General features: G+C 44.9%; 1 protein-coding gene across 1 annotated transcript in view; it reads left to right on the top strand.

Annotated features, from left to right (window-relative positions):
• Window positions 1–22706, top strand: part of CCDC57 (coiled-coil domain containing 57) — a 742721-nt gene that overhangs the window by 248875 nt on the left and 471140 nt on the right. Inside the window, exons 6-7 of the mRNA XM_085617570.1 lie at window positions 6397–6471; window positions 13770–13970. Coding sequence (XP_085473696.1) covers window positions 6397–6471; window positions 13770–13970 — 276 coding nt within the window. The remainder of the gene's footprint in view (window positions 1–6396; window positions 6472–13769; window positions 13971–22706) is intronic.

Genomic DNA, 22706 nt, shown 5'->3' with positions numbered 1-22706 from the left:
AGGAATTTGAGGAGGAGACTTCTAAGGGAAAGGAATACTGTCAAGAATAAGGCTACCAACCTCAGACCTTTGTGTCTGAAAATCCTCTGCCATCCCATGGTCCTTGATGCCTAATGACAACGCTGGTACAAATGATGGACACTGTGCAGAGGATGATTGTTCAACAGTCTGTGGGTCATCTGTCTGTGCTTCCACATCCTCCATGAGTAGTGACACCACTTCCACCTCCTCTATCTCCACTGATGTTGGATACATACACCTCTTCTGCACAATCCTCCAGTGGCTAAACCAACACAACATCCTATTCCACCAACACCGAAGGACATGGGCGAACATAATATGTCTGCTTTTGACCAGTTCTCAGAAATGAAGGTGAGCTGCAAGAAGGAGAAGAAGAAAACTATGAACACAAATGGGAAGAGTACATCTTACCCAAGGAGGGAGACAAGTATTCAGAACAGCCGAAATTCCCTCCTGATGGCATAAGCTGCTTCCATGTGCTGTTTAAAAGCGCACCTAAAAAAAGTTAGTCTCCCTGCAGCGTCAGTAAAGCAGCAATTCCTTCTCTATTACTTCAAACCGCAACACCTTATAGCCAAAAGGTTACTTCCTATTCTGGTCTTTCTATGGTCAGGGGACCTCAAACTAATTAAGATACCAGGGATAATGCAGGCAGTAGTGCCCCTTCCCTGGTTTGGCCTCACTCTGTTTGACGGGCTTTCCTAAACCAGATTCCCTCATTGTGGCAGGAGCACAAAGGCGATCAATTGATTCTGTCACGCCAGCTTCAGCACCACCTGACAGAGACAACCAAAGGATATGTAACCTGGGGACATGGTTAGCTCTATGGCTGCAACTTAAATAAAAGCAGCAAATGCCTTGGTCATCATGGCCTTTAAGGCTGCCAAAGGTGGCATGACATCTCTCCACTGATAGACTTGATGCCAGAAACCAGATGAGAGGAGGCCAAAGCCATAATTAAGGAGGGACCAATGCATTGGTGGCCATCAAACGTGTGGGAATCCATGTATCTAGCTCAGCTCTTCTGCTAACTGGCAATGTCCACTGCCTTACAAAGACAAGGTTGGTTATGTTCCATAGCCTTCGGCCTGGGGGCTGAATTAGAAATTTTGGACGTGGCCTTTGGCGGGCAAACACTATTTGGAAAAACATGGACGATGCCCTACAAAATATAAAAATGGATTTGGACACTGAACTGTCCCTTGGAGCTTTGCCATCTAGGCACCTGGGTCCATCTCCCTTTCATGGCTCCAGACAACCACAGGCTTTCATAAGCTGCTTCACACAGTACAGAAGTCAAGGGCAACCATTTTATTTCTTCTGACAAGGTGGCTATGACCAGGCCTATGGAACCATTAGACAGCAAAGACAAGGCTACCATTCATGCACTCAGGACAACCAGAAGACAACCTCTTCTAAACTGCCTCACCTGCCATCCTAAATTTGTCTGATTTAGGGGAACATTTCCCCATACACCCTTCCTTGGGAGTCCATAACCTCACACTGCTGAGTGTTGAAAATAGTACATTTGAGACACGTACTTGAAGTTATTCAAAACCCAAGAAGAAACACTTTTTACACTTGTGGTAGCTGTAACATGAGATTCTCCTCTCTCCTGAAAGGTGCAATGGAGGTTATCCCGAAATCCCACAGAGGCCAAGGACTTCTACTCCAGCTTCGTTTTAATAAAGAAGATAACAGGAAAATTGGGACCAATTCTGGACCTCCGAGTTAATCAACTACCTGAAAAAACTATCCTTTCACATGGTTACCCTCCAGGAAGTTCTTCTAATGCTTCAGGAAGGAGAATACCTTTACCTTCCAGTATCTTCAGAATGCAAATTGTAACATCCCCATCCATTGAAACCTCAATACTTATGATTCTCAGTGACGGGGCAGCACTACTAATTCCGAGCACACTCATATTTTGTCCTCATTTTGCCAACTCTCCTGCTGAAATTCCTCTTATCCCTCAGAGGTCAAGGAGCGGAAAGAGAAAAATTCGCACAAGAAAACTGCTGTTTCCACTTCCATCTCCTTTACAAAAAGGGGACCACAACATAGGAGAGGCCAGGACCGACAGCATGTCTAGCCTAATCATCGGACCCACTCTTCTTCTCTCTCTCCAATCAACCAACATTGACCAGATCTTATCCCGGCTTCTCAGGTCACAGGCCATATCAGACTGACTTGTGTAGATAATACTTTTGAGGCACTCTGCAAAAGATGGGGTAGTTACAGACTTCCAAAGCCTACATATCTCCTGCCTCGCCAGCAAAATCACATAGGAAACAAACTTGGAAAGGGCTGAGTTTATCCATATATCTTCCTCTTGAGTGAGCCCAAAAAATACAAGACAAGGGCTTACCTTGATCCGTTTACCAGTTGCTTCCTAGAAGAAGGCACATACCAAGCTCCAATAGGAAGCGATCTTCGGACACTGCATAAACAGATGTAGATCATCTGCTAATGGGAGCATGCACCTTGGGGAACTATAGATGTTACCTGTAACCTTTGATAGCTTTGCTGGGGACCAATAAACTATGAATGGTAAACAGATGGTTACATTTAAGTGAAGCGGTTTTAACCACAGCTCGTAGAGTACAGAAGGAATCCAACCATATTTGCTTCAGATCTCTACCCCCAAGCTCTTTTACCCATGGATCTGAAAGTTCAACATCAATCTGCTCATCCGCCTCCAAGAAGGTCCAATGCCAGAATGAGACTTCCTTTTTCCATTGGTCAACTCTCACCACCTGATCGAGCTTCGAATTCTCTTCCTCTTCCACCAAATCTTGTGAGGCCCACCAGGAACATAGTTGATAATATTTAAACCTCATCAACTGTCCCTGGGTGCAGTTGCTTAGCACTTGCCAACTCGCCAGGTTTGCCCCAGTTTTTAGATCTGTCCAATAGCACAACCCCCAAGATTTTAAGGGCTGACTAAGTTGATCTCTTAGACATTCCGAAGTACCCGGGGATTCCCATATCGGGGTCCGTGTTGAATAATATGAGACTCCCAGCCTTTTCCGCAGATGTATTTGCGGAAAAGGCTGGGAGTCTGGGAGAACTGGGAAAAGCAAGTACTTAAAGCAGACCTCCGAATCTTCAGCCTCACTTTTTAAAAATATTTTGGGTCTCCATATTTAAAAAGGAAATGGGGCTGGCCTTGACATACATCAGCTAACATAGCCTCAAAAAGCAAACCCATAGGTGACCTATCTGTCTTGTTTGCAAGCATTCAAACATTCTTAAAGTGGAAAGCATAGCTGTACACAAGTAAGTCGGGTAGAGCCAACCCTCCTACCTCCAACCTCCTCCTCACCTTTTTCCAGGGAATCCTAGGGCCCTTTGAAGCCCAAATAAAACTCCCAATTTTCCCCTGGAGCTTAGCTATATTCTCCTTCCAAAAAGTTACGGGAATAGAATTAAAAAGAAACATAATCTTAGGAAGAACAATCATTTTTATGAGATTTACCCTGCCATGAATGTTTAAAGGTAGGTTAGCCCATTGTAACAACAAATTTGTTACTTCTTGGCTAACTTTCTTCTAATTTACATTAGGTACATCGTGTAGCTTCGGTGTAATCAGTACTCCTAAATAACGCATCTGAGTCTTAGCCACCTGACTCAGCATACTCTGATTCCATTCCATTACTTCTGTTTTCTCTGCTTTCACCTTATATCCTGAAATTGAACAAAAGTTCTCTGCCTCCGCCATCAGATTGGGGATTGTGTTTTCCGGGTTAGTGGTATAGAATCAAGTAATCTGCATATAGAGCCAATTTCGCTGCAAACCCCGTGACCTTAAAAGGAAGAAGAGTGGGTTCTGCTCTGATCAAGTTAGCAAATGGCTCTATATACAAATTAAAAAGAAGCGGAGATAGAGGACAATATTGTCTTGTACCCCTCGAGATGTTAAAACAATCCAACAATTCTCCATTCACCAACACCTTCGCTCTAGAGAGATGATAAAGATTTTGCACAGCCCTCACAATGGTCTGTGGAAAGCCAAAACGACTCCAGGTCTCCCAGAGATATACCCAGTGCACTTGGTCGAAGGCCTTGTCTGTTTCTACAGCTACTATAGTCAAAGGTAAATTGTGAGCCTCTGCCATATCTGTAACCCCCAACATCATATACATAAGTTCATTCAACTGCCTCCTTGGAATAAAACCTTTTTGGTCCGAGTGGGTAACTCCCTTTATAATCTTTGCCACTCTTGATGCTACAAGCCCGGAGAAGATCTTGTAGTCTGTATTTAGTAGCGATATTGGTCTATATGATTCCAATCTCTGCGGGTCTTTGTTAGTTTTCAATATTAAGGTCACCGGCACCTCTGACTAAGAGCTTGGAGCAGTTTCCTCATCTATATATATAGCATTGAATAGATCTTTTAAGATTAGGATCACTTTGTCTATGATGTGAGTGTAGACCTCAACCAGAAGACCATCAGGTCCAGCCGCCATACCGCCTGCCATTCTTCTACATTGTGCCCTGATCTCCTCTTCTGTGATCTCGTCTCCTAGGGCTATCTTCTGCTCATTTGTAAGTTGAGGGAACTCAGTCATCTTCAACCATGCCTCAATACTACCGCACCTGGGATGTATATCCTTACTATATAGGCTGCTCATATAGCTTCGAACCTCTCCACTTATATCCATATTAGAATGCAACACCTCCCCTGACTCTCTACTGATTAAATTTCGTAATGTGTTCCTGGCCCTATCTGTTTTGGCCTTCCAGGTCAGCAATGAACTACACCTTTCTCCATATTTAAAATGTTGAAACTTACTCATTCTCCATTTATCGTGAATCCGCATATGTAGCTTTGCCTGGAATTCTGCCTGCAATCCCTCCACTTCTCTACTGAGCGCAAATACTCTGCCCGACCCTTCCATCGACGCCTTCTGAAGGTCACCTTCCCTGGCCTTAATCTCCCTAATTCGATCCTCATCCTCCTGCTTCACTGCACGCCTTTTACCCACCATTGCAGATCGTAAAATTCCCCTTAAGTATGCTTAGAAAGCATTCCAAACACTCATTCTGACTCATATCTTCACCCTGGATATTCTTAAATTGTGTGTGACAAATGACTGCCGTCTTGTGAGAAGGTCACCAGTTATACCAGTGATCACTTTTTCACATTGTTCTCATTTTCCTAAGTGCTTTTAGCTTGTTTATGGTTAGGGGCTGGGAACCTATATATAAATAGTGACTGGTTTACCAAAAACGTAGTAAATCTGCATCCATAAAAGTTCTGTTTGAGTGGGTGTAAATGTACTACTTTTTGGTATCCACAAACATTATAGTAGTAGCTTTGGAAAGCTGTGCCGCTGTCAGGTTTCCAGGCATGCAAATGACAAGTGATGGGATGGATGCTTGCAAATGGAGTAACCAGTGGCAATCGCTAGAGGGGCATTACCAACCATTGTTTTTCAGCCACGTGGCCACTGCAGACAGAGGCTCACCTCATGCAAATCAGTGCTACCTTGCTCCTTATGGGAACAGTCCATTTCAAACCTTGGCCATCTTGCCCCTCCACCCTGCGGCCAACCACTTTTACCTTTTAGAAATGTAATATACACACCCCGTACCCCAGTGACTAAGCTACACCCCTTCCTCTATGGGAATCACCGTGGTCTCTTCAGGGGGGAGTAGGCAGTGGTCTGTGGGACCACTGCCTACTATTACTGAAGTTTTCCAAACAGAAAACTTTTTTCTTTTCAGAGAAGCCCGAACTCCTTTAAGGAAACTGGGCTGCTTTAAAATCCATTCTAGAAAGCAGTCATAGGGATGATGGTCGGCCGTCCCTTGAAGTCTACAATCCCTGTGATTGTAGTCAATTACAGGTGGTAGCAAATTGCGGCCTACCTTGTTAATATTCATTAGGCAGATCATTCTGCAACCTCCTGCGATATGGTATTTTGTGAGCCGAGCTACTTGTACACAGATAAGGTTCGCAAAATCAGTTTGCATTCGCTAAATGTTGATACATAATTTGCAAGCAATTTTTGTATATCGGTGCCAAAACCCTTAAACTTGTATTATAAATGAGTGCAGGAAGAGGGTACAAAGAACACCGGAAGTGCCTGAGCCTGGTAGGAGTTACCCTCAAGGATTGGCATGCAAGTGCATGGCATGCAGTGAGGCTCAGTGACCAAGAGCAGAGTGACGCACTGACTGACATGAAGTGACATCGTACCTGCAGTGGTCATGCATGGAGGTATCTGCTGGGGGTGGCCTGCAGTAACTGATTCGTTTAGTGGCCTGTAGTAATAAGTCATGGAATGGCGTGCAATATTTGGACATGGGGTAACAAGTAGTGATCACAATACTGTGCTCTGTTCTTACTTTGTTCTTTTGTCATTCTAGTATAAAGGAATTGAAGAATAAACTCCATGAGATTCAGCTCAGCTGGAAGAAAGAAGAGGAAACTTTTCAACGAAAGTGAGTGTCTAAAATGTGTGAGGTAACTGATGGACTTCGAACTATATAGCTGCCTCTGAGTGAGCCTTTGAAGGAATGTCCCTGGCAATTGTTTCCCCAGGAAAATTCCCTTATTTTTGTTTTTGTTTTCATTTCATTTGATATCTTTTCTTTTTTCATTTCTATTTTTCTTTTCTTCTCTCCATTTTTCTTTCATTCCTTACAAACCTTCTTTGTCTCCTGATTTATTATTTCCTTCTGTCTAACTTTGCTTCTTTGTATTCTTTTTTTCCCTTCTTTTGCTTTATTCCTCTATTATCCCACTCTTTTCTTTATGGTTTTAATCCTTTCTCTTTCTCTCTGCAGCCATCTTTGGTCCCTTTGCCACCCCTTAGCCCCACCACACAACTATCATGTTATCTTCTTTCTTGCGGGGTGGTTTATTAGCTCTGCTTCACTTGTGCAAACTATAAGTCACATTTCAAAGTAAAGATGATCAATAAAAAACGATTTGATCTTTCCAATGTCCGTCCTGCTCAAACTGGTGTAGAAGGTGCTTCACTATGCCCTTGAATGTAGCTAGGGGAAAACGGACATCCTATCTAACTTCAAAATACCACCCAGCACCCCTTGACAATCCCACAACCTTTGCGTTACTCAGAAGGTTTAACACATACACATTGCTAAAGACAATGGTGTGGCTTTTGCATAATGTACAGGTTTCTCTCAAGCTTGGCTTTTGCATAATGTATAGGTTTCTCTCAAGCTTGACTTTCCCATAGAATAGATACAAAATTGACAGCTGTAGTGTAGGCTTCCTTCTGAGCAAAGAGGGTGCATTAAAATATTCTCTCACATAGTGAAAAAAAACACATTGCACACAGCAGCACTGCAAGGCTCCCTTATACACAGGTCATATACACCACTGACAGCAGCAGTGCAAGTTACACCTAGGCACAGAGCAGGTAGACAAAAGGCAATAGCATTGCAAGCTTCCTATAGACGTAGAATAAATGCAGTACAACAGCACATAGAACACCCATAGAGCTTGCTGCAGTACTAGTATTTTCACACAAATAGGACATGTAACGGCTATCCACTCCTTCATAGTTGATTCATCAAAGGCTGAATCATCAACTTCTCCAGCGTTGTTGCCTATGTCTGACTGGGGTCATTTGCACTCAAAACATTGCATTGTCCATATGCAATATGTAGTCTATAATCCATCTCAAAACTCTAAACAGTGAGGTGGAGCTCAAATTCCATCAAGGGCTGCAGTGGTCGGATGTTCCAACGCTCATTAAGTGATAACAAATTCTCAGGAGCTCTGCTCAAAATTTAGATAATCTTCATAAGCTCTGCTCTCAGAGCCTTTTTAAGGCTTTTTTTTTCTTGTGGGTTGCAATTCAACCTCATTGTCAGAGAAGGGAAGGCACTGCTAGCCCTTTTGCTCCTTGCTCTTGAGAAGCTCAATCTACAAAGACCGTCCCAAGATATCTGATGCATCTCTCAAGAAATATTTTTAGGGATTCATGATCTTCATTGAAGGTCTGCACACTCAGGGATGTACTGCTTGTATTCAAAGCCTAATCAGAAAAAGTGTAATATATGCCACCATTTTTTCACAAAGCCTCTATTGGCTCGTGGCAGAATATTGCATGAAAAAAGTATATTCGCCGTACATGAACAAAGTTAGGACAGAGCTTTGATTTTGATGCCTGAAAGTACAATTTGGGCTTGGCATGCACCAAGAAAAAAGGGTTTTTTAGAGACATCAAGTTTGGCCAAGGGAGCTCTAAGCCTGTCTCTAATGCACAGACGTTTTGTGCACCTTTACTAATGACCTTGTTGACTTGCCTACCCTAAAAAGACAAATTAGTAAAAGGACACATTCTCCTTGATGTTCCATGCAAGACAAGACGTTCCCTGATAGACCATACAACAACCTCTAGTAAGGCTAAAACATTAAGGTTTACATATCTCACCTTCTCATGCCTCGACTATCAGCGTCACCAGAAGACAGCAGACTGGGAAGAGAAGATAAGACTGTCCATCTCTGGCACTCAAGTCTCTTGCATGGTGGTGTAAGAGAGAGAAACACCTACTGCGAGTTCCATTTCAGAAACCTCACACACCTTTATCAGTCATAACGGAGGCATTATAAACAGGCTGAGGGGCACACATGGGAGATCTATCTGCTCCAGGCAGATATCACAGACAGAGAAATTGTACCATATCAACAGGCCTGATTTAAGAGCTGTTTATCTAGCTCTGAAGTCCTTCCTTCCAGAAGAACTTCAGAGCCATCCATTTCGGCATCAGTAATCCTGATGAAAGGCTGAAGGACTCACGTGAATCTATCTGCTCTGGGCAGATAGTCGCAAATTGAGAAATTGTACCATGTCAACATGCTAGAATTGGGAGCTGTTCTTCTATTTCTGAAGTCCTTCCTCCCAGCTGAACTTGAAAGACATCAATTTGGCATCAATAATTCTGATTCAAACAAACAACACTGCTGCCAAGCACTGCCTTAATAATCAGATAGGAACCAGAGTCCTGTCGGAAGCTCAGTTGGCACTAGGCACTTGTGAGAAACATTACGGTCTGTGATTTACCACCCAGATCTATTGGAACATGGAATAGCTCAACAGACATTTTTTAGATCAGCATGAGTATGTATTGGATGCTGGTGTCCTACAAGACCACTTTCGACAATGGCAAACCACAATTGTTTGCCAGTTGTTCGCCACAGGAGAACATGTAAAATGCCACACATTCATGTGCAGATTCCCAGAGCCGGATCCAGGGGAAATGCCCTTTTGATAAACTGTTTAAGGACATTCGCCTATGCTTTTCCTCTGATTCCGCTAGATCACAAGTTATCATCAAGATGATCCTGTGCAAGATGACAATGATTTTCTTTGCCACAGGCTGGCTGAGACAATGTAGTATCTAGATATGCTTTACTTGTTGCTTCAACCTCACAGGAGGCTGAATATATTATCCTATCCCGCACTTGCTGAACTGGACTGCTTACTACTGAGTGCTTAAACATGGCCATCTCAATATTTCAGATTCTACCAGAAATTCTTGAAAGTTGCAAAAATACTTTCCACACACTCCTCATGTGCTTTCAAATGGGAGACAATCTGTGCATGGTGCCTTGAGAGGCAGGTGAACCAGAGAGCATGTCAAGAAAAGACAGCTTTTCATTATCTTCTTTATTTGGCCAAATCTGGCCTAAAGTGTACTTCTATCAAAGTGCATTTTGCAGACATCACTGTGTATACAAAGAGCCCCCACCAGGCATGCTTTTTTATTATATCAGTTTTTAAGTATTTTCTTCAGGGTCGAAAGAAGGTTTCCCCCCTTTGTAAGGAGGTCATCTCCTCCACTGGAACTAAACATTGTCCTTTCCAAATTAAGGGGCTCTCCGTTGCACAAGGCAGGCCTGCAACACACTGCATGGAAAGTGGCCTTTTTCATGACTATTATTTGAGCCAGAAAGGAGAATGAGCTTTGTGTTCAGGGGAACTGTATCTTGTTTTCCAATGTAACAAAGTTTCGGTAAGCAAAGATCCTTCCTTTCTGCCCAAAGTGATTGCATATTTGCTAATTACTCAGACAGTCTTACTTCCAACTTTCTTTCTGGATCATACATCTGTGGCAGAAAGATCACTCATGTGAAGATGACTCTAAACAACAACAGGACTAAAACTAAAGCTATTATACAAGCCAAACAACTATTTGTAAATTATGGCACAGTCAGAACTGGGATGACTTGGCCTAAGCAGACCATGGGTAGCTGGATAGTTTATAATAATATTGGGTAAAATCAAAAGGCTAAGGACTCCTTCGAAGTAAAACTAATGCCCATTCTGCATGTAGGAAAGCAACTGCGCTTGCCTTGATGTGAAAGATAGGGATTCTGGATATTTGGAAAGCGACAACCTCGATATCTGTGTGCACATTCATCAAACATTACTGCATTGATTCTGACTCCAGACCTGATACCATGATAGGTCAGGTTCCCTTGGGTTAATTTTATGCCTAAGATGTATTTTTGAGTCTTTGCCTGTAGATCCCTTGTTGTCCTGGTTGCCTATTCGGGCTATTCTGACTAGCATCTATGTACGGCCCTTGTCATTCCTACTAAGACTTTTTGAGTGCAGACCTATCTCCTATGCCAATGATACACAAATCATTGTGAAACTTGTCAGTGGTGCACATGCATGACCAATGAATGAGCCACAACTTGGGCCACAGAGAAAAGTACAAGGGTCACCTACAAAGTTCATATACGTGCGTGTGTGTATGTACATGTTTGCTTAAAATGTTAACATTTGACTTTGTGTGTATCTATATGTTTATTTTTTTATATAACTATATACATGCACTCCAGACCTACAAAGTCAGATTTAAATCGTTTAGGCAAACACTGCTTTGCAATGAAAGGTGTTTAGATACATTAATTTTGTGGTGAGTTTGTCAGTGTCTGTTTGTCTGTGTCACTTTCTGGCATATTTAACAGCAGTGACAAATAGAGCTGGGGCGCCGGCGCTGTCTGCTCCCCCCCAAGACGCCAGTGGGAAGTGAATGCCATCACAACAGAACTTCTGTTACTGGGTAACCATATACCTCGCTGGGGCAAATCTCTCTGGTTGGGACGTTTGGGCACTCCCACTAACGCTGCGGCTAAGGTCACATCTCCAGGCCTAATACATCAGAAGGCCTGTATCTCTGCCCAGGCTGTCAGTGGCTTCAGACCGCTTCCTCACTCTCCCACTTCTGAGGAAGATTCTTCACTTCCTACCTTGAAAGAAGCATGCTTGGGATTTATTGCATGTTTGGCACTGTGCTTGGGAAGTCAGCCCATCTTTCCCATTGCTTGGATAAAGTAAGGGCTCACTGGATGCCATTCCTTCCACTTCTGGATAGCTAAACTGTCTAACAATTTGCCTTGCAACCACAGGGATTTCGACGTTCATATTGGCTGTTGCTGTTCTTCTCTCAATAGGGAGTTTTACCCATTTATGCTTGGAAGCCTTGGAAATAGCAGTGCGCTCTATGAAACGAACAAACACACAAATAACTACAGAAGCCTGTGCTGCAACCTCTCCTAGTCCATCTTGGAACTCCCCGCCGCCCAGTAGCCCCCACAGTGATCCATCTTTCATCCTGATCAATGGATGATCCTGAAGCAAGTACAGAACACAAAAGTGCTTTCTACACCATGAGTGTACTGTTCTGTATGGTGGCCTCTCCTGCAGGGTCATGTCTTGAATATTTCAGAGGGTCCGATGACAGGCACTCAAATCAGCAAATTCCAAAGCGTTCAAAATGCCACTTCTAGACAAGTTTTAAATCGGAGCTGAAACACCCCTTTTACTCCTGCCCTAAAGGCCCTGTTCTGGCTAAATGTTGCAAGAAGAATCTTTCATATCTCCCTGCATTGCCACTGGGGACAGGACCTATTTCCCTACAATCAAAACTCTGGATCTACAATGAAAGGAGACTCCTCAGGCACAGAATTGCACTCCACTGCACTGCAGCCCGAACTGCCAGGCCATGCCCCCCTCTCAATGGGAACGCAAGCGACCCGAGAGTGGTTTCGGGTATTTGCTTCTCCACACTAGGGTGCAGCTTGAGTCCTAGGGCGAAACAGGTCTGGGGTTGGTTACTTGTCCAACTAGAAGTGACCTGTCCTGGCAATTCGTTCTGGGCAGTTCCTATTGGAGAAACACCACAACTGATTTGCATATGGCCGGTCTCTGTCTACGATGACACAGTGGGTAAAAAAATGAACTGGAAGTCGGCCCAGAAAATCGTCCGTGGCTGAGATCAGTGTAAGCATTCCCTCCATCACTTTGTTGCAGTTCACCCAGGCCTGGTAGCCTCTAAATAGATTCTTGCAAGATAGTGTCATGTTATCCCCACATCCCACCTGAGGTCCAGCAGACCCCTTCTGACCATGTCAAAAGCAACCTACAGGTAAAGCAGTGACTGCTGCATGTCCCAGAAACGTTCCCAGTAATGAAAATTGCTGGGTGGTCACAAGACAATCGGTCCTTTGTCAGAACTTGGACTCCAGAGCAGCCACGTTTGCCATGCCTCTCTGTGGCATTCAATGTATTGTGTTGTTAATTAACATCTATGCATATATCCTAAAGAGAAGGGAAGTGTGCGTGCAGTCTGAGTTCTCGATTGTGCGCGGCCTCCTTAAATTCACAGAGAACCTCTCTGGACAAATGAGGAGAATTGATACAGAGAGTGTAGTTAAGATCGTTGCTATACGTTTCCCGCCATAATGAAAGCGAGGCTTGCTGTCCCTGCAGTGCCTTGTGGGCCTTTGATGAGAGTGACACGCCCAACTTGGTATAAGCCCCGTCTTTGACCTCAAAGCTCCCTTCGACCTCTTTTTATTGCTTTGGTTTTTATTTTAAAATAAGAAACTAAAAAGGGACGCAAATATGACAGCTATTTTTAAGCTTGTTTTGCATCCTAATTCGATTTAGAAATTGTTGTTTCTGATAGTCATGAAACATGTTTTGGGAAAGAAATGTAACTTACTTTAAAACTTGTTCCAGTATCCCACACTTGGATCGACATAGTCTAGTGTTTATCATTGAATGAAGATTTCAATGCCGGAGAATTTGGACTGCGCACAAGCACCTTTTACGTCTTTGCTGAAGGGGTCCTACGCTACCTCACCGAGGACCAGAACACAGATGGGTTGACGCCAACATATCGTTGCCTATTCACCAAAGCATCCTCACCACGCACCGCAACAATGTCGCAGCCAATGCCACAGTATCTCTGCCCTTGGCAACCTTGCCTAATACCCCAATACAGGGTGCTCCCTCCAGGCCCCTAACACAGTCTCGCCCAGCCATCTACCCCACACTTGCCACTTGTGAAGTTTGCAGTCACCGCCCTATTACAGCTCCACCCGGTGCAGTGCCATAAGTCAAGTTCCCTCAGGATTTCAGCACATCTTCCCCCCACACCACCTCTCCTCGCGCCTCTGCTTCCCGACCTAACCTGCTCTGCACCAATCACAGGGCCAACTTGTGCACCCACATATTACTGACGCGGGAGGTGCGGTAACGGGTGGTGCGTAACTGGCTCCTGATTCAGAATTGTACCCCCCCCCCCCCCCCCCCAATGGGAAATGAGAGGCACTCTACAAACGACTTAACCGCTCTGCATTTACACAAACATGTGGTGTAGTTTGCTGTTTTAGGCCATGAACTGAAGTGAAGTTTCTTTCTATGGGCCATCTGGCAGCCGTCACATGTGTTTTTGCTTGATATTTTCAGGCATGAACAGCTGGATAGATTTGCCCGTGAGAGAGATGCAGCGCTGAAGGCTATGAAAGAAGCGCACCGAGCGCAAGAGCAGGCGCTGGAGAACCAGATCAGGGCGCTACAGGTAGCCAAAGAGACCCTTGAGATGGAGCAGCGCAGGATGCAGTGGACGCACTCGGACACCCTGGCGGGAAAGGAAGCCGCCATTGAAAAGTGAGTGCAGAGCCATGAGCTTCTCAGCTTGTCTGTCACATCTGAAACTGTGATCTCAGTGAATAAACAATCGAGCTATGTGCATTGCTCCATTTTATGTAATAGTATCATGGAAATTGCAGTTTGTGCATGTGGCAGGATTGTAGATGCCGGGCTGCCTTTGTTTTCGAAATTGCTAAGCTAAGACTATGTTTCCGGTTTCTAGAACCAATAAATTTAATTTAAATTTAGTGGTTCTAAAAACAGAAACATAGTCTGTTTAATTATTAAAAACTTACTAGTCACACTTTGATCTTTATACTGCAAACACTGTGAGTGCCTCCCGAACATTCTGGATAGGTCTTAAGAATGTTTTGTTTTATTTTAAAGGTAAGTAATTGCTTACTAACCACTGATCCCCAAATGTTCTGGCAAGCTACAATCCCAGTTCAGGCTTACATTCTCTCTCAACTGTTCTTGAATTAGCGTGACTTCACAATTTTCTGCCAACTTGTAAACGAATTCCTTTGCGAATTCCAGTCAGGTGTTAGTCACAAGCAGGACAGTCAATACAAAGGGGGAACTTGCTCTGTAGAAAAAAACAGGTCCAATATTGTCTTGTAAACTTCCTCACTCGTCTTGTGTCCCTGTTTTGTACAGAGGTGTCTGTGCTCCAATGGTTTGTGTCTTCCCTCACCAATCTTACACAACTTGTGTTAAGGTAGGTCCTTTCTTTTGATAGATATTTCTGACAGCAGAGAACTCACCTTTTGTATATTCCCCAGGCATCTGACTGCATCCGAAAACTGTTAAAAGTAGTACCCCTGCGAGCCAGGAGGTGGGTCATGTGGCTCTGCTCTGGCATTGCTCTGATCTGGAAGTGACATGTGGAACCGCATATAGGTGCCACATGCATCAGTTGGTTCCTTTGCCACCATCAAATGGAGCTACCCATGATTTCTTCACAAATTGTTTCCTCAAAATTCTTTGAAAGATTCATTGTGCAAGGGAAAATGTCAATTCCCAAGACTACAGGGCTTACACCTTGCAGGGACAGTTAGAATCAAATGTCCGTGATAGACACCCATCAGGTTTGCCTCTGGTATCTGCAATCAGAACAGAACTCAGAGGCCTGCAGTGACTGCGCTTTGATGAAGCCGAAGGACATTTGGGACTGTGAAGTGAAGCTCTATGTCGTAAAACTCTGAAAGAATCCAGGCTTTGACTGGTAGAAGTCGAACGAGAGTTCCTGTGCCCATGGCTGTTTGTCGTCTCAGTGAAAGTCTTAGGGTGAGTCGAAGAACAAGCATAAAAAGTCCAAGCGGGACTTGACTCCTTTACCCCACACTAGGAACTGGCCATTTGAGCTATAGCAGCCACCTTACCCCTCTGTGGAGGAGAAGAGACTCCATCAGTTGGATTCTAAAAGAGCTCTTAGCTTTTACATCAATCATGCCAGGGATATCGTGTGGACAATCAGCTGTTTGTGGGATTCGCTGGAGCGAACAAGGGCAAAGCAGTGCGGAAGAGGACACACTCTCGATGGATTGTGCTCTGTATTAAAATCTGCTACGCATTTGCAAAGAAGCGGCCCAAATGAAGGTTTGTGTGCCCAGTCAACTAGAGCTAAGGCTACAACTACTGCGTTGGGATATGGCGTGCCTTTTCTGGATATTTGCCAGGCTGCTAAATGGGAGTCACCCCATGCATTCACAAAGCACTACTGTCTGGGCAGTCAAGTCTGTTGATGTGGGCATTTTGCTCAGTCGGACCTGCAGGACTTGTTGGTTTGAGCCAGTTCATAGACCCACCACCTGGGAGGTACTGCTTTGGTACCTATTTAAAAGGTGAAAAATCTTCGGGTGGAAGTACTTATAAGAATAAGTCACTTGCCTTCAGTAACATTCTTTCTTGTGGATACTCTAACTGCAGATTCACCAGTATTGGATCTTTCATAGATTCACATGCTTAAATCATTCCCCGTTGTCAAAGTAGGAGTCCCATGGTATAACTAGAAAGCAGCACAGTGTCATACATACCCCATTCACTTCTGCATCTTATCTACATTATTTAAATAGAACTGAACTCCAGCCAATCAGGCTGCATCACCCTATAGCACGCTCCCCTCCGAGATTTCCTTCCCTCAAATTTTCTACCCCACGTCATGTGATTGGAGTTTCAATGAGCTTTGCTCAGTTTATGCAATTCAAACCTTGTGGAGCACATGAAAAGAAGAGGCTCCACTCAGACAATCCTCACAAGGAATGCATCTACTGCCTTCAACACTCCCATAAGGTAAAGAATGTAAAATCTGCCATACCTTCATTTAAAAAACCTTGAAGGATAGGGAGGAAAGGCTACTAATTTGGCTTCAGGAAGCTAAAGCCAAGGACCCCCCAGTTTCTGAGGTTGATAGTGAGGGTTCCCCAAATCATATCTGAAGACTCGTAAAAGGGGGAGGTCTAAAGGTCAACTGCCTTGGGAACCACCAAAAAAGGCTCTAAAAACCTATCATGGGTCATCAAGGAAGCACAGTCCCTCAGCGGAATGCTTCCACAGACATAAAAAGGAGATGTCTCTTGCGAGAAATCAAAATCTGAGCCTGCAACGCCTTCTCTCAAGTTAGCTTTACAATTCAAAAAGCCCTCCTAAGTGCCATTGACAGAAAAATCTTGCTCAATGGCAACTAAAAAAGTCTATAGAAAATATCATCAACTGCAGCAACTTCTACGGCACGGTTGAAGACGTCATTGTCGAAGAAATTGACGCTGAACCCATCGATGATGGTAACGTTTCCATCGTCAATGGTGAAAACACTGACTACGTCCATGATATTGTCAACGTCAATTAGGGAGAAAATACATTCTCAGGCTATTTTACTGATGCCGGAGCATACCTCCCCCAGTAAAATGTAATCTCTTCCACCAACTCATTTATTAGATGAAGAGAATTCAAATGAGGGCGACGGACCATTTGGAACTGCCCATATCCTTCTGAATTAAATGTGAAATATCAAGAAGAAGAGGAAGGTGAAGAAGATTTTGAGGAAGAATGTTATTCTTCTGGAGCACAACAATATGTTGATAGACCCTTTCAATATATGGGGCAATACCAACCCTAAAGTTATCATCACCCTCAAGAAGACATGATCCAGGTACTAAGGGCTTTGGTTCATGACTTAAAGAGCATGTTGGACGATGATTATAGAAGGTTTCCAGATCCTACAAAAACTGCATTAGCAACACAACCAGTAAGGTCTCCACAATCTCCTCGTGTACAACCACCTACTAAACACCTAATATTCTTCCAGAGGTGCATAAGCCTAAGAGGACCCCTGCATCAAATTTCGCATTTCCAACAGTGGATCAGGGAATATCTTCAGAGGAAGAAAGAGAAGAAGGTGCAGTGCCGGATGATCAGGGTGCATCCAATGAATGGGAGGACTACCTTCTTCCAACACCATCGCCTCCTACTACACAAGTAGCGAATCTCCCTCTGATGACATTGGAGGATTCAGCAATCTAATGGAAAGAGCAGTGAAAAGATTTGAATAACAATCAGATTATTTTTGTATGACTTTAAAGAGCTTTTGAGAAAACCACTTAAAGCAATCCCTATTGTGGATTTTATTTGGTAGGAAGGCATTAAAATCATTTAAAAAAATCCTGCAATCTTCTCAGATGTTTTGCCCAGATTAGATAAAAAATATAACGCAGCAGAAAATTCACCAGCTTGTTTGATTGCACACCCAAATCCATACTCCATAATAACACAAGCAGCTCTACGCTGCTTCAAGAATCCTTATACACCTACACCCACACCACCTAATGGAGAGGATAAACATTTAGACAATAATGCAAAGGTTGGTCGCACACTGCTCGTCACACCAGCAAGTTGCCCCAAAGGACTGTGGTAAATGTAGTGGCGACGGCGGGTACGCCTATGCCACGATGTATAAAGAACAGTATGTGTTGCGTTAGCCATCCCTGGACACGTGTTTCGAGGTAGTTGCCTCTCGTCAGCAGGGAGCAGGTCAGTGTAAAGGGGTGCCGCGTGGACTGCCAAAATGTAATTAAAACAGGTCAAGTACCTCTCATGGCGCGCAGGTGCAGATCCAAGGCTCGTCAGCCCGTTGGCTCAAGGGAGCCGTAATAAATAATGCAAAGGTTGGTCGCACACTGCTCGTCACACCAGCAAGTTGCCCCAAAGGACTGTGGTAAATGTAGTGGCGACGGCGGGTACGCCTATGCCACGATGTATAAAGAACAGTATGTGTTGCGTTAGCCATCCCTGGACACGTGTTTCGAGGTAGTTGCCTCTCGTCAGCAGGGAGCAGGTCAGTGTAAAGGGGTGCCGCGTGGACTGCCAAAATGTAATTAAAACAGGTCAAGTACCTCTCATGGCGCGCAGGTGCAGATCCAAGGCTCGTCAGCCCGTTGGCTCAAGGGAGCCGTAATAAATAATGCAAAGGTTGGTCGCACACTGCTCGTCACACCAGCAAGTTGCCCCAAAGGACTGTGGTAAATGTAGTGGCGACGGCGGGTACGCCTATGCCACGATGTATAAAGAACAGTATGTGTTGCGTTAGCCATCCCTGGACACGTGTTTCGAGGTAGTTGCCTCTCGTCAGCAGGGAGCAGGTCAGTGTAAAGGGGTGCCGCGTGGACTGCCAAAATGTAATTAAAACAGGTCAAGTACCTCTCATGGCGCGCAGGTGCAGATCCAAGGCTCGTCAGCCCGTTGGCTCAAGGGAGCCGTAATAAATAATGCAAAGGTTGGTCGCACACTGCTCGTCACACCAGCAAGTTGCCCCAAAGGACTGTGGTAAATGTAGTGGCGACGGCGGGTACGCCTATGCCACGATGTATAAAGAACAGTATGTGTTGCGTTAGCCATCCCTGGACACGTGTTTCGAGGTAGTTGCCTCTCGTCAGCAGGGAGCAGGTCAGTGTAAAGGGGTGCCGCGTGGACTGCCAAAATGTAATTAAAACAGGTCAAGTACCTCTCATGGCGCGCAGGTGCAGATCCAAGGCTCGTCAGCCCGTTGGCTCAAGGGAGCCGTAATAAATAATGCAAAGGTTGGTCGCACACTGCTCGTCACACCAGCAAGTTGCCCCAAAGGACTGTGGTAAATGTAGTGGCGACGGCGGGTACGCCTATGCCACGATGTATAAAGAACAGTATGTGTTGCGTTAGCCATCCCTGGACACGTGTTTCGAGGTAGTTGCATCTCGTCAGCAGGGAGCAGGTCAGTGTAAAGGGGTGCCGCGTGGACTGCCAAAATGTAATTAAAACAGGCCAAGTACCTCTCATGGCGCGCAGGTGCAGATCCAAGGCTCGTCAGCCCGTTGGCTCAAGGGAGCCGTAATAAATAATGCAAAGGTTGGTCGCACACTGCTCGTCACACCAGCAAGTTGCCCCAATGGACTGTGGTAAATGTAGTGGCGACGGCGGGTACGCCTATGCCACGATGTATAAAGAACAGTATGTGTTGCGTTAGCCATCCCTGGACACGTGTTTCGAGGTAGTTGCCTCTCGTCAGCAGGGAGCAGGTCAGTGTAAAGGGGTGCCGCGTGGACTGCCAAAATGTAATTAAAACAGGTCAAGTACCTCTCATGGCGCGCAGGTGCAGATCCAAGGCTCGTCAGCCCGTTGGCTCAAGGGAGCCGTAATAAATAATGCAAAGGTTGGTCGCACACTGCTCGTCACACCAGCAAGTTGCCCCAAAGGACTGTGGTAAATGTAGTGGCGACGGCGGGTACGCCTATGCCACGATGTATAAAGAACAGTATGTGTTGCGTTAGCCATCCCTGGACACGTGTTTCGAGGTAGTTGCCTCTCGTCAGCAGGGAGCAGGTCAGTGTAAAGGGGTGCCGCGTGGACTGCCAAAATGTAATTAAAACAGGTCAAGTACCTCTCATGGCGCGCAGGTGCAGATCCAAGGCTCGTCAGCCCGTTGGCTCAAGGGAGCCGTAATAAATAATGCAAAGGTTGGTCGCACACTGCTCGTCACACCAGCAAGTTGCCCCAAAGGACTGTGGTAAATGTAGTGGCGACGGCGGGTACGCCTATGCCACGATGTATAAAGAACAGTATGTGTTGCGTTAGCCATCCCTGGACACGTGTTTCGAGGTAGTTGCCTCTCGTCAGCAGGGAGCAGGTCAGTGTAAAGGGGTGCCGCGTGGACTGCCAAAATGTAATTAAAACAGGCCAAGTACCTCTCATGGCGCGCAGGTGCAGATCCAAGGCTCGTCAGCCCGTTGGCTCAAGGGAGCCGTAATAAATAATGCAAAGGTTGGTCGCACACTGCTCGTCACACCAGCAAGTTGCCCCAAAGGACTGTGGTAAATGTAGTGGCGACGGCGGGTACGCCTATGCCACGATGTATAAAGAACAGTATGTGTTGCGTTAGCCATCCCTGGACACGTGTTTCGAGGTAGTTGCCTCTCGTCAGCAGGGAGCAGGTCAGTGTAAAGGGGTGCCGCGTGGACTGCCAAAATGTAATTAAAACAGGTCAAGTACCTCTCATGGCGCGCAGGTGCAGATCCAAGGCTCGTCAGCCCGTTGGCTCAAGGGAGCCGTAATAAATAATGCAAAGGTTGGTCGCACACTGCTCGTCACACCAGCAAGTTGCCCCAAAGGACTGTGGTAAATGTAGTGGCGACGGCGGGTACGTGCGACCAACCTTTGCTTAATTTATTACGGCTCCCTTGAGCCAACGGGCTGACGAGCCTTGGATCTGCACCTGCGCGCCATGAGAGGTACTTGACCTGTTTTAATTACATTTTGGCAGTCCACGCGGCACCCCTTTACACTGACCTGCTCCCTGCTGACGAGAGGCAACTACCTCGAAACACGTGTCCAGGGATGGCTAACGCAACACATACTGTTCTTTATACATCGTGGCATAGGCGTACCCGCCGTCGCCACTACATCTACCACAGTCCCTTGGGGCAACTTGCTGGTGTGACGAGCAGTGTGCGACCAACCTTTGCTTAAAACATTTAGACAATCCAGGAAATTACTTTTCCGCCATTTCTGCGACTACGGTTAGGGCTTCCAATTCCTTGGCGATCCTCAGTCGCTATGACAGGCTGAAGTGATCAGACATCACTCCATAGTCCATACATAGATCGTCTACTAAGAGTGAAAAGAGGGTGAAATAACTTTATTGGAGATCATAGACTGTACAGTGGATATCGCTTCTACAGGTTTCCGTCAGCTTGCGAGAGTGGCTGTTCTTCGCAGTCAGGGATGGTTAAAAGCCACTTTCATACCTGAGGTCCAAAGTAAAATCCTGAACAAGCCATATGATGGAGAGGCATTATTTGAAAACATGTTGACGACTCCATACAAATCCTCAAAATAGACACAGCTAAATCACTAGGTATTTTATAAATGAGGGAAATGCCCTTTTGAGGAACAAGAGGCCATGGGCTACTCTCTTGCAGTGGAAGATAACAACTATATCTATATCAACAATATCAGCCGTTTCAACTGCAATACTGACCACAATATCCTGAACAGCAGTGTAGGCAGCCACCAGCCTATACCAAGCAAACACCAACAAGAAATCAACGTTTCCAAGGAAGAGACACTGGTTGAAGACAGATTTCTCACTGACATCCCCTTTCAATAAACTGAGCTCTTTTCGCAATCTAATAAGGTGCTAATTCTTGAGAATTGCACACTGGTCACAACCAATCGGCTAATGGTCTCTGCGTGGACAGTTTAGGAAGCAAGAGATGTCAGCACGCAGGGGGTGCCCATATTCAGATCTGCACGTCACTTACAGAGCCGAGCGACGTTGGCACGATGCAACCTGCCAATGTGCAGGGGTACTGCGTTTAAATGTTTCTGGATCCTTACGTACGCTTGGGGAATATCTAAAAGGTGAGGAATCTGCAGTTAGACAAGAGTATCTACCAGAAACTGCATTTACAATGGTAAGTTACTTGTTCTTTACAGCCACCCTCAATACCCATAATATTCATATTATAATAATTCCACTTGTATATTGGCAACACCCTGATAAATTTAAGGATTCCAGAAGTTCTGGAGTCTGCACCATTTAAAGTGATTGCATTTCCCAATCTGCAATAATTGATGGCCCATAACTGCCACACTTGAATGGAGACTAAACTGAAATTATGTTTCTATGTTCTGGAAATCTTCTGCTGCTTTCATTTAACTGGTCAGTTCTTAGAGTGGTTTCTTAATAACTTCAGGCTTAATGAGAAATATTGGGTCCTTCTTTGACTCTATTCATCACTGAACAAGTCAACAAGGTCACCGGAAAGAGGCAGGATCCTGCCTCTACTGCTAACTAATCCCTGTATCACCACTGATAGTTCATCACTGTATCACTCTTGTCCTTACTGTTGCACTTTTTAGCATCAGCTTCTGTAAACGCCGCTAAAACAGTGAGTAAAATTCAAGCATCAAAACTAAATCGCAAAACACAAATGATTGGATCACAGCTCACTAGGACTCATGCCACCCCACTCACTGCCAGTCAAACAAAGAGTTGAAGTTCTAACTTTCTTCTTGGTCAATAAAGTCTTCCATGGGAACACTCTTGACTACAAACTGAACACTGGTTCACCATTCCACCTAACTTGATGTCTAGCAGCATTTCTTTTAACATTTATTGCTGCTAATGTTGATTTTTATGTAGCTCAAGTGTGTGAGGGTGTCCCTGCACTCTCATGACTCTTCCCTTTAAAATTCATTGCATTTGCCTCTTTGATGTGAAGT

The sequence above is a fragment of the Triturus cristatus genome, chromosome 7 (assembly GCF_964204655.1).
Source record: "Triturus cristatus chromosome 7, aTriCri1.1, whole genome shotgun sequence".
Taxonomy (NCBI): domain Eukaryota; kingdom Metazoa; phylum Chordata; class Amphibia; order Caudata; family Salamandridae; genus Triturus; species Triturus cristatus.
The sequence above is the reverse complement of the archived record's forward strand: the minus strand, read 5'-3'. Positions and strand labels throughout refer to the sequence as shown.